Here is a 12,831-nt window from a genome sequence, read left to right on the forward strand (position 1 = left end):
CCACTGGGTTATTTTTTAAATCAAGAATATTCCGGTAGGGTAGAGGGCCCTTTCTTTCTCATTCCCCGCTCCCCACAATGTATCGTTTTATACATTTGTGACTATACTGCTTGATACTTCGAAGACATCCTGGATCAAGAACAGTATTACTATATCACACAAATGCTTCCAAATTAACATTCCATCCAAAAGTGGAAGACCCCAAATATAGATTACTTCCTACACAAATAGAGGTGCTATAACAGCAATTATTACTGCAAGGTGCTCAAGTGACCATTATAAAAATCAGTTAAAACAAAGAAAATAAAGGACTGGATCAAATTTATTTCAGTGTGTGAGAATTTATTTTCATTTTACTTGCCGTTGGAAGGAAACTGAATCCATTGTTCTATACAGAAGTTATCCTGTTAGTAATGAAAAACAGACGTACTACATCACAGTTTCATCTCCGAAAGTTTGAAGAAAAGCAGAAGGCCCAAATGTCCAAATCTGGTAGTTCATAGGTAAAATCATTTCAAGAGATTCTAGATTTTGCACATGATTTAATTCCTCTTGTGAAAATTATTCTAATCTTTCATTCTCACTCATTCAAAGTCTTGATAGTTGATATAATATCACAATCATCTTTATTCAAACTTGATCCCTTGAGCCAGAGGAAGCTCCTTGCTATAGTTGATGGTGCTAAAACAATGGGGGGGAAAGAAGAGAGTTAGTTTCAGTCTATAGAATAAATGATCTGGGCTGAGAAACTGCAAGAAAACAACAGCTAAATTTATGATTTATGCCTTTGCTGTCTTGGGATTACTTTTTGCAGTTTACCAAGATCAAGAGCAAAATTCTGCAGAGGCTAGGACTATGAAAAAACATACAAAAAATGCTGGAAAGTTGATAACTTTCATTACGCATGATCATAGGTCATCAACCCGTTCTTGGTCCAGATATTCTTCATCCATTGTCTGTGGTTATAATCCTTCCTTAAAGTGTAACAGGCCACAAGTGGCAAGTAGACTTCAGGTGATGGAAGCATCAGCCACTTCCTCTCCTCTGATACCATTCAGAGGCAATTAAAACAATTGAATGGATTAAAATTTTTAAAAATTTAAAATAACTTTAAAACACATTAAACCATTGTAAAGGCAGGTTACTAATAGAGGGAAACAAAAATAGAATCTAAGCTAAACCCTTTTTTTGATGTTGATTGGTAAAGGACCTGTTGCCTTTACCAGTCAGGTCAGTACACTGCAGAAACACTGCTGTCCCCTCCCACTGCAGTGAGCTCAGCTTCAACAGTAGCTAATGGTGGATTTCTGCGGACCATGACCTAGCTCGTACTTTTGTCTTCACAGATGCTGCCTGACCTACAAAGTACTGTCAGCATTTTCTGTTTTTATATCAGAATCAAGATATTGCATGAAAAGTTTAACAAGTACTGGAGCCAAGCATTTGTGATAACACCCTCAAAACAACTATTTGCAGAAACAGTAACTGATGAAATAGTAATTCAGAAGAAAGGAACTGTTAACATTGGCCTCTGATTTATTAAGCAGCATCTGAAAAATCTGCAACAGCTATTAGTAATTTGATAAGTTAGAAACTCCATTTGTGCTCACAGAACACTGGTGCTATTCTGACATACCCAATTTGGAAAATTGATTCAAAAATGGGAAGGAGTAACCAATATAATACATAAAGTATTGGAGAGATCAAAACACCAATCAACATCTTATGCGAATTTTAACATCATGAGGACCCCATCCAAGTTAAGATTCTTCAGTCTTACAGTGAAATAAACGTTCTGTAGATTAAGGATGTTTCAGAACTAACAATTTTCCTGAGATGGGTAAGATTTCCGAGTGTTTGGTTCATTGGCCTGATTTCAGCCACACCCACTCAACTTTACACACTTGATGATTGAGCAAGTTTGTTGAAAAAAATTTCCTATGAAATTTCCCAAAAAAATTCCTAACCCAAAAAAAACCATCTCAGGAAAATTTCCTACTGTTCTGCTGACACCTACAGGTTAGGTTGGTATTTGCAAAATTCAACAAGAAACATATATTGGTTTCTTGAAATTCTTTTAATGCAGAAAAATGTCCAAGGCATTTCACGTAGCATGAGAAAGGAGTAGATGCCAAATCATTTAAATTATCAGGAGGGGTGAGCTAAAGCTAAAAAAAATAAATAAATCAATCAATCAGAAAATAACACAGAGAATACTGTAAACATACAGCAGGTCATGCACATTTGTGGAATGAGACATGGAACTAGCTAACACTAATGGTCAAAGACACTGCCAGAACTGCAGGTTAGTCAAGACTAGGTTTTAAGGATAATCTTAAAATTCAAGGAGAAAGTGTATGGAGGGTATCTTAAGAGATTTTTTTTTAAAATTTATTTTATTTATCTAGAGATTCAACACAGTAACCGGACCTTCAAGCACCACAAGCCCCTGCCACCCACATGACCAATTAACCTATTAACCCATACATCTTTGGAATGAGGGAGGAAACTCACACAGACATGGGGAGACCACACAGCCTTTGTGTACTGAACCCAGGTCACTTCAATGGTGTTACTCTAACCATCCCCAGAGTAGAAGCTGAAGGAACAGCCACAGTTAACAGGAGTGAGCGAGCGGAGGAGTGCACACAAGCGGGGGGGGGGGGGTCCACTGTGATGGGAAGCTGCTGCTGGGAAAAGCAGGTCTGAAGGAATCTGCAAGTAAAAACCTGCTTTTCAATCAAAACGCTCCAAGCTCCAAGGCAACATTGTCAGTCCATTCAACACGATTTATTGCTGTTTCACAAAATATGAGACACAAGTGTATCCAGCATGGCACTGCCTTGCTTCACTTTATCACTTTTGGTGCTCTAGCCTCAACACCCACAGGTAGCCACTCATTTATACTTAACGAAAAGTCATCATCCTGGACCACCCCCTAATGAGCTGGGAGCCTATAATGAGAGTCTCATAGTCTGGTCGGCCGAAAGGAGGGCCTCCGTGCCGAAGGGAGGGCCCGGCGGCGGCAGCCGCTCCGTGCCGAGGGGAGGGCCCGGCGGGCGGCGGCCGCTCCGTGCCAAGTGGAGGGCCCGGCGGGCGGCGGCCGCTCTGTGCCGAGGGGAGGGCCCGGCGGGCGGCGGCCACTCCGTGCCGAGGGGAGGGCCCGGCGGGCGGCGGCCGCTCCGTGCTGAGGGGAGGGCCTGGCGGGCGGCGGCCGCTCCGTGCCGAGGGGAGGGCCTGGCGGGCGGCGGCCGCTCCGTGCCGAGGGGAGGGCCTGGCGGGCGGCGGCAGCCGCTCCATGCTGAAAGGAGAGATCAGGAGTGCAGCAGACAGCAGGCAGTTTCTTTCCTGTGTTTACAATCCACAGTTCTTACAGCCTTTCTCATCTCCTTCAGTCGAGTGTGATGGGAAGGGTGTGTTCTTCCCCACCACCCTGCAATGCCGACTTGGTTTCTCCTCAGCAACATGCTCAACACTGGGCAGCTTCCACCACACCCAAAAGGCAGTGATGAGGGAGACGGCTGTATCTGGTTGGACTATCAATACACAGAAGGGCTGCTAACAGTCCGCAGCAAAGGCCCGATTCACCACGCTGATGCGGCTGCAGACCCTCCTACCCACACATCTTGTCCACCAGCATCAGCGTGTGTGGCCTCGTCCTGCCCGCCATGGCCAACTGCTCACTGCATGAGCCAAGAAGTGGTAGGGGCACGTCCAGGTCACCAGTGCTACTGTGCTGTCAGAATCTCTGCATATAAAATGCCATGATACCCTCTCAGCATTGGTGCTTTAGAGTCATAAAGTGATAGAGCAGAGAAACAGGCCCTGGTTAGTGCCATCTACCTGCACCCAGACCTCCATACCTCTCTCACCCATGTAGCTATTCAAACGTCTCTCAAATGTTACAGCTCAACTCACACCTACCATTTCTACTGGTTGCTCATTCCATGTTCGCACCACCGAGTGAAGAATTTTTCCCTCAGATTCCCCTTAAATATTTCACCTTTCACCCTAGATCTATGATGTTTATTCTTGGTCTCGCCCAACCTGAGGGGGAAAAAGCCTGCATGTGTTCACCCTTTTTTGTTCCGCTCCGCGCATTGGGCGGCAAACTTCAACATACATGTTTGGTGTGTTTTTTTTAAAAAAACAAGGCCAAGTTGCTAGCTTGACACTCAACCCAGCACGGATGGAAAGTGTGCAAGGAGCTGGCCAGATTCGAACCCGGGACCATTCCCTTCGAAGTCTGGTATGGATGCTACTACAGCACTGGCTGGAGAATTCACCCTGTCCATACCCCTCATAATTTTACATACCACTTTAAGATTTCCCATCATTCCCCTGTTCTCCAGGGAACAAAGTCCTATCCTATTTATCCCCTGTATCTCAGGTCCTCAAATCCCAGCAACATCCGTGTAAGTTTTCTCTGCTCTCTATCAAGCTTATTAATATCTCTCCTGTAGACAGGTGGCTGACCTGAACTGCCACATGATATTCCAAATTTAGCCTCACCAATGTCTTATACAACTTACTGCGCTCATTCCAGGTACTGCACGCTAAGCTCTAGACACAGGACAAGTGTACATCGGGAAGTACAGACAATGCAGGATTATCTGCCTCAGCATGTGGAAACCCGTTGTGTCCATGCTCTGAACACATCTGGCCAACCTATGTCAGAGCACTTCTTGGTATTTTATTTTTAAAGCACATGAGTAAAGAAAACAAGGAAGAACACAAACTGCAACACATTGAAGAAACATTCTATAAGGAAGAAACATTCTTATAAAAAGATATTCTAACAGATAAGATAAGAGGGACTGAAGATGCTGGAAATCTGAAGCAATGTACAGAAGATGCTGGAGGAACTCAGCTGGTCAGGCAGCACCTCAGCCTGAAACATCGACTATCTATTTCCGTCCAAGCTCTGCCTGACCTGCTGAGTTCCTCCAGCATTTTGTGCATGTTGCTCGATATTCCAAATGACTTTGTATCTCAGCCTGACCTCCATCTGAATTGAGCATCTGCGCATCCGTCTATATCCTTCCTCAGGAGCTATGGCTACACCACATGGGCTCCCAACGATATACCAAGTTACGAGCAGGCATTTTCCCTCCGCACAATAATACATTGGAACTGAAATGGTGTGGCTATCCAGTTCTTACAAGCATAGCATTATGTAGACAGTGACAAGTTCTATGCGATACCTGCTAGTTGTCTTTTTTATTCCTGATTTGACAGACTATGAAAAGATTTCCAGCTTCAAATGTAGACATTAACATTCAGGACATCAATCCTGAAACATGTTATATTTACTAAATTGAGGTCAATCATCAAATCACCCATGATCTTTCTGAATGACAGAGCATGCTCAAATAATCGTGCTCCTCCTTCTCATGTCTGAAAATCAAACTTAAAGCTCTAGATATTCTTAATTTTTATTTAATCCATTCCTCCCATTCATATTCTAGTCATTCGGAGTGACCCAACCAATTGTCCTTTTACCTACCAGGTAGACCTTCTCATGTAATGCTTCCACGCATCACTGCCAGACTCTCGGCCTCCACCCGTATGTTTCTCTCCACCTAAAAACATGCACATTTCAGAATGAGAATTGGTTTAATATCACCGGCTTGTGTCAAGATATTTGTCGCCTTTGCAGCAACAGTACAATGCAGTACATAATAGAGGAAAAAATGAATTAAAGTACCACACACACACACACACACACACACACACACACACACACACACACAGTAGTTAAATTAAATAAATAATGCAAAGAATTTTTTTTTGAACATGAGGTGGTGTTCATGGGTACAATGTCCATTCAGAAATTGGATGTCAGAGGGGAAGATGCTGTTCCTCAATCGTTGAGCGTGTGCCTTCAGGCTTCTGTACTTCCTTCCTGATGGTAGCAAAGAGAACAGGGTTTGCCCTGGGTGATGGGGGGTCTTTAATGATGGATGCTGCCTTTTTGAGGCGTCGCTCCTTGAAGATGTCCTGGATACTACAGAGGCTAGTGCCCAAGATGGAGCTGACTAAGTTTACAACTCTCTTACGTTATAAAAGAAACAAAAACAGGCTGCAGGGCGTTGCATCAATAACTTCTGGAGATGTCAACAATTCAGTAACTCTCCAATAACATATCAACATGGGACATTAGTGGCACTGGACTAGCAGATGTTTTAGGATGCATAGTACTCCTACTAATACACAAACATAATTTTAATTGACTAACACAAAATTGCTGGAGGAACTCAGGCGGTCAAGCAGCACCAATGGAGGGGAATGAACTAATCACCTTTCATCGGGACTGGAAAGGAAGGGGGAAATAAGCCAGAATACGGTAGTGGGCGAGTGAAGGAGTACAAGCTGGCATGTGATAGGTGAAACTAGGTGAGGGGGAAGCTAGGTGGGTGGGGGAGGAGCGAATGAAGTGAGAAGCTGGAAGGGGTTAAGTGTAAGAAATAAAGGGCTGAAGAAGAAATCTGGTAAGTGAGGAGAGTGGACCATGTGAGAACAGGAAGGAGGAGAGACACCAAAGGGAGAAGATAGGCAGATGAGGAGAAAAGATGTTGCAAGAGCAGAGCCAGAATGGGGAAAAGAAAAAAGGGAGAGGGGAGAGAAATTACCAGAAGTCAGAGCAATCAATGTTTATGCCATCAAGTTGGAGACTACCAAGACAGAATATGAGGTGTTGCTTCTCCAGCATGAAAATGGCCACATCATGGCAGTAGAAGAGGTCATGAACTGCCATGTTAGAAAGGGAATGGAAAGGAGAATTAAAAAGGGTGGCTACAGTAGTAGAAACAGCTTTCCACTGAACCAAATGAATTTAAAAGGAGCACAGGAAATGGGGGCCCCGAGCCAGTTTAAAGAGCAAAGGAACCAGAGTCTTACCGTGTATAAAGGCAACATTGGAAAAAAGAAATTGACAGGTCAGTTGCTGAACTTTTAGGATTTACAGAAAGTGAGATAGTGAATTATCAGTTTCACTATATATTCATTGTGAGATAGAAGTATGATCTCTAACAAGGTCACAGTGTCACCAAATCACCACCTGATTGCTTAGATCAGGACTGTGCCAGAATCAAAGTTTAAAAGCAGCTTTGGAAACCATTTTTCAAAGGCTGTAAATGTCACCACACTCGGGTACAAATCCATCCACCTTTGTATCAAAGATTTCCTGGGGTTTCCTCAGGAATTAGTGAACTTCAATGTGAACAAAATCTAAAACCAGGAAGATGCTGACTATCAAAATATTAATTATTTAAACAAGGCCTCAAAGCATTCAATAAGTAATAACCACCCGAGATTAGAATGTAAAACGAGCACTATCGCTAATCTAAGATGACTGATTTTCCCACCCAACTCTGCATGCAGAGTGAAGAACAGTGAGCCCCACTCTATTAAGAAAGGATAGAATAATAAAGTAGAAGCAAGATCTCAGACATTTAGAATTCATTATAAAACATAAAGGCAGAGTTAAAAATTATGCAATGAATAAATCAAGAAAACCTACCTTTATGTGTACATTGTTGAATGAATTTTTTAAAATTGAGATAACTTAAATTTGATTTCATTTCTGCATAATTATTTGCTGTCAAATTGTGAAAAGCCATGTGATGCAATAATTGCTACATATGTGTGAAATCATCTAGTTTAATATCATGTTAAGAGTAACAAGGAATCATTGTTCAACAAGGTACATGATATTTTGGAACAAATTAGTTGGACTAGAGGCTTGTTTCCGTAGTTTTGAAGATTCCCCATTTTCTTGCTGAACCATTCAATTCAGATGTTTACTCTGCCATGAATACTTCAATGACGAAGTACAATTCTGTGTCTGACTGATCCACACATTATTAATCTTACAACACACTTCCCATCATACTGCATTAAAAATGAGTAAAATAATTCTGAAACTGTAAATTAAGAAAGTTCCTGTTACAAATGTAATTTTAAAATTACCAAAGGCTCCTCCAATTTCGGCACCACTGGTTGGAATGTTGACGTTCACAACTCCACAATCTGAACCTTTGGGTCTGAGCAGAAAAGGTAAAAAAAAAATTATCAGGAACTGATGGGAAACAAATGATAAGTAAAAACTTCTATCACAAAGATTATTTTTAAAAATCATCCACTTTTTACTGTACTGTCTACACTGAGTTGAATCGCTAGAGCTGCTGAATACAACTTCAGAGCAAATGCAAAAACACAAATCAAGGTTTGAAAGAAAATCTGAAAAGAAAAAATAGTAAAATTATGTAATAAGAAGTCAAATAAAGCAGAAAGGTACTGAATGGCCTGAAGTGTTCTGATCTTTTTATTTCACAACGTTGCAGCGACAGATGTAAACACAGCAAAAAGATCAGTTAACAGCAAATTACACTCTAATCCTTTAGGTTCTTCATGGGGGGGGAGGGGGCATTGTTAAAATAAATAATCAGTATTGGGTGAAGGTATGAGTATGTGCCTTTTTATTGTATGCTTATAGAGCTATTGAGTTAGTGCAGTGCTTCCAAGTTTGGAAGTAAATCATTGCAAATTATTTGTGCAAAAATAAATTTAAAGAGCTTACCCCAGCCAACGGAACATTCGACCTACATCCTTGGTGAAGATGCTACTGGAAAGACCCTGTTTGACCTCATTGTTCCATGTAAATGCTTCTTTCTCAGACTGAAAGATAAGAGAAATAAAGAAAAAAATCATGACATTATTGTTGGAATTATGTATTAAAAGATGACCCTGTTTTAGCATACACTACAATAAATAAACTTAATTATGCTCATTTGTAAAAACGGTAACTAATGGTGACTCAGTATTTTATTCCATTAGAGCCATATGATTATAAGCAAATAAATCAGAACTTTCAAGAGTTCAATGCTCTATTTTACTGCACTTTAAAATGCTCTCTTTGCAATAATGAACTCACTTTACCTTAAATTTGAGGACATACAAAATGGGTGCAAATGTCTCAGTGTGAACAATTGCTGCATTGTGGGGAAGTCCAGTTACAATAGTTGGTTCTACATAGTTCCCTGGACGATCAATTGCCTATCACAAAACAACAAGATCAATATTAGTACACATAGTTTGCTTCTGCTAAAGCAGACAACAAAATGCAAAGAAAGCAATCATATTCAAACTCAGCTTCAAGCTGGGATATGCCTCTCCTTGGCTTCTCCCGCAGAATGAGTTTGCCAATGCAGTCCAAGTCAACAGGACAATGTTTTTAACAAAATGAGTGATTGGCATACTGTCCTCCTAAAGCAGCAATATGGAATTTGAATTTAGTTACAGGACAAGACAGCCCAGTTAATAAACAGCACAAAGGCAGTGTGCTTATAATTGAACACATTGAACAATGAGTGAAAACCAATACTTCTCTTACTGTCAGATTACCTGACTGACTTCGACTATACATTCTTTAGTTGAACAGTTTGAAGACCTGTCAAAATTCTTCATTCCTCACAAAGCATGCTCATTACCTCCTCCCCAAAACCACTCATTTCTGTTTTTACTTCACTCCCTTGGATCCAAAATCCTTTATCAGCAGCCCTAAATTATCCCTAAGCTCCTCTTCCTCAGTTCACACTGTAAACTACTTGTTCAAATCACAGCTACCACAATGTCCGTGTCAAACTCACAATGCTGAATTAAAATAAACCTCTTCTGCCTGCACGTGATCCATAACGCTCCTTTCCCTGCATATTAATGTGTCTAACAGCCTCTTTAAAGCCCCCATATCTGCTCCAACCAAACCCTTGGCAGCCTGTTTCAGTCACCTAACACTCACAGTGTAAAAACCCACCCTGCACATCTCTTTAGAGCTTTTCCCCTCTCGCCTTCTGGTGGCAAACGCCTTACCTTTCCACCGTAAACTACCTTGCCACCTTGCTGTTTGGCCTGTTCCACTGCATTCTTGTACATGTCCACTGCTTGCTTAGTGTGAAGGGGGCCATACAAGGTATTAGCTAAAAGGGGAGAAAAGCATAATATTTACTCAACCTGGGAAGAAAGTAGTCCAAAGTGCAGAACACATCCTGTTATAATACTATCTCACTTTTCAACAGATGACTATCACCAACAATCAATAATTACTTTGCTGCATATGGTGCTATAATTATTTTAAAAACATGAGATATAAAATAAACATTTTTGTAATGTCTGCATACTTATTTCCCCTTAATTTGTTCCTGAACTCACGTGATCTTAGTTTACCTGGTATGTGTTTCAACTAATGTTAATGCTGTCTGCATATGAAGTGCTCTATCCTGTAAATCTGGGCAATCAGTAGGTTCTCTCTTCAGCTGTATGTAATTATAGACTGTCGAGGTCTGGGATCAGATTGTGTGGTGTCAGAGTTGGCATGCTGCCATACTGGACGAAAGCTGGGAGATAGAAAATGTGACAAAAAAAAATGGTAGCTGGCACACAACATTTAAAGCACCTATTATTACCGCTGATAAACTCCATCTGCTCCTGCTTTCGACTGGGACACGAGAGGTGATAAGAATACTGACAGCCACTCAACTCTGGCAGAGGTAGCCAAGGAGGCGGGGAGGTGTGTGGCCAAGGATAGGTAGCAGAAAAGTACAAGCAACGAGAAGCAGCTTGTCAGGAGCAAGGCAAGTGAGCTGGTAGTTTACTGGACTGGTTGATTCACATAACCTCTGACGGGAAGATCAAACAGCAGAAATTACAGGCTTATCTCTCAAGTGGTTATGAAAGCAAGAGTTAACGTTTTACTATCTAATCTTAACAAAATTTTATTATGTTTACAGCAATTAGAAACAGTCCTGACAAAAGGTAAATAGAAGAATTATAAAAGAAACTAAAATATTGCCAATGACCTTAATCACAGATGGCCAGAAGAAATTAAATTAATTTTATTAACTATTTATTGTAAAGAGTAGAGAAATGAAACCTTTCCTCCAGGCTCATTTAAGCATCCTGATAATTCTGAACAGAGTAGCTATCTGCCTTGCCCGCTTCAATGGAGATTCTGGTTTGTAAGTTTCTTGCACGGTAGACTTAGTTTCATCTCTTCATTTTTAAAGCTAGTGATTCAGTGCGTTTCCTGAGCAGCTTAATCAGAGACACAGAACAAAGAACAGTTCAGCACAGAATGGGTCCTTTGGCCCACGATGCTGTGCTAACCAGTTAGCCTATTCTTGAGATCAATCTAACCCTTCCTTCCTACACAGCCCATAACTTTCCATTTTTCTTTCATCCATGTGCGTATCTCAGAGTCTCTTAAGTGTCTCTAATCTATCAGCCTCTACCACCGCCCCCAGCAATGCATTCCAGGCTCCTACCACTCTGTGTTAAAAAAAACCTACCTTTGTTATCTACAATTAAACCATTACCCCTAAACCTTTCTCCACTCAACTCAAACAGATGCTCTCTGGTATCAGCTTTCGCCACCCTGCTGATCACGCTATGTCTCCTATTATCCTCTGTGCCTCTTTCAAGTCTCCTCAAAAGCCTGAGCTCACCTTACCTTTCCTCATAAAACATGTTCTCAATTTCAGACAAATCATAGTGATAAAGTTAATACTTAAACAAATTACTGGTCGCAACGGCTTTCAATCTGAGCAACAAAATTTCTTTAAACTTACAGTCCAATGGGTCTCCAATTCGGATCTGTTTATAAGCTTTGGCAAGTCTTTCCACCACCTCATCGTGAACACTTTCATGTAAAAACTGTAAGAAAAAAAAACAAGAAGGTAAAGAAGGATTTACTTCAGAATCATTATCAGGTTTAATATCACTGGCATATGTCGTGAAATTTGTTAACTTTACAGCAGTAGTACAAAGCAATACATGACAAATATAGAGGAAAAAAAGTTAAATTACATTAACTATACACATATCTTTTAAATAGAAGAAGAAAGCCCTTAACTCCGAGTGGCGTCATCAGGACACCGTCATGACAGCGTTTCTTTTAGCAGGCTTTCTTATTTTTATGAGGCCGAGTCACTAGCTCGACACTCAACCCAGTACAGATACAAAGCGTGCAAGGGAGTCAGCTGGATTCGAACTCGGGAGCCTTCGCTCCAAAGTCCAGCGCTGATGCCATTACGCCATCAGCCAGCCAATCTCTTTTAAATAGTGAAGTTTTTTTAAAAAGTGCAAAAAGCAGAAATATAAAAAAGTAGTGAGGTAATGTTCGCGGACTTCAATGTTCGTTTAGAGGTCGGATGGCAGAGGGGAAGAAGCTGTTCCTTAATCATTGAGTGTGTGCCTTCAGGCTTCTGTACCTCTTTCCTAACAGTACAATGAGAAGAGGGCATGTCCTGGGTGGTGGGGGCCTTCAATGATGCATGCTGCCTTCCTAAGGCACCACTCCTTGAAGGTGTCCAGGATACGACAGATGCTAGTACCCTTGATGGAGCTGACCAGTTTTACAAGGTTCTGCAACTTACTTGGATCTTGTGCAGTACAGCCCCCACCCATACCAGACGATGATGCAGCCATTCAGACTGCACTCCACTGTTGTTAAATTGCAATACTTAAACTTAAGTTTGAGCCAATTGGCACTGTAATCCCTGTAAAACTACATTAAAAATGACTGATGGTATAGTCCAGAAAATATTTACTAAGGAAACGTGTACCAACTGTGGTGTAACAACTCACCAGACGTCTGGTTGTTGTGCACCTCTGCCCTGCAGTTCCCACAGCAGCAAACAGAACAGATGGAATTACCATATTTAGATCAGCATCATCAAACACTGCCAGGAAAGAGACAATACCAGTCAAATCCCATGAAGAAATACAATCAGGGAACAAACATTGCCAAAGTAATCAGGAACCAACACATTCTGA

At 41.3% G+C, this 12,831-nt stretch overlaps 1 protein-coding gene across 1 annotated transcript in view; it reads right to left on the minus strand.

Moving 5' to 3' along the window:
- Positions 1 to 321: 321 nt before the first annotated feature.
- aldh7a1 (aldehyde dehydrogenase 7 family, member A1) overlaps positions 322 to 12,831 on the minus strand; it is a 46,787-nt gene continuing 34,277 nt past the window's right edge. The window contains exons 11-18 of the mRNA XM_063068734.1: positions 12,643 to 12,737; positions 11,625 to 11,709; positions 9,871 to 9,977; positions 8,941 to 9,057; positions 8,582 to 8,679; positions 7,972 to 8,045; positions 5,507 to 5,582; positions 322 to 681 (exon numbers count right to left, since the gene is read on the minus strand). Of these exons, the coding sequence (XP_062924804.1) occupies positions 627 to 681; positions 5,507 to 5,582; positions 7,972 to 8,045; positions 8,582 to 8,679; positions 8,941 to 9,057; positions 9,871 to 9,977; positions 11,625 to 11,709; positions 12,643 to 12,737 (707 nt within the window). The 3' untranslated portion in view covers positions 322 to 626. The remainder of the gene's footprint in view (positions 682 to 5,506; positions 5,583 to 7,971; positions 8,046 to 8,581; positions 8,680 to 8,940; positions 9,058 to 9,870; positions 9,978 to 11,624; positions 11,710 to 12,642; positions 12,738 to 12,831) is intronic.

Source organism: Mobula hypostoma, chromosome 16 (assembly GCF_963921235.1).
Source record: "Mobula hypostoma chromosome 16, sMobHyp1.1, whole genome shotgun sequence".
NCBI lineage: Eukaryota > Metazoa > Chordata > Chondrichthyes > Myliobatiformes > Myliobatidae > Mobula > Mobula hypostoma.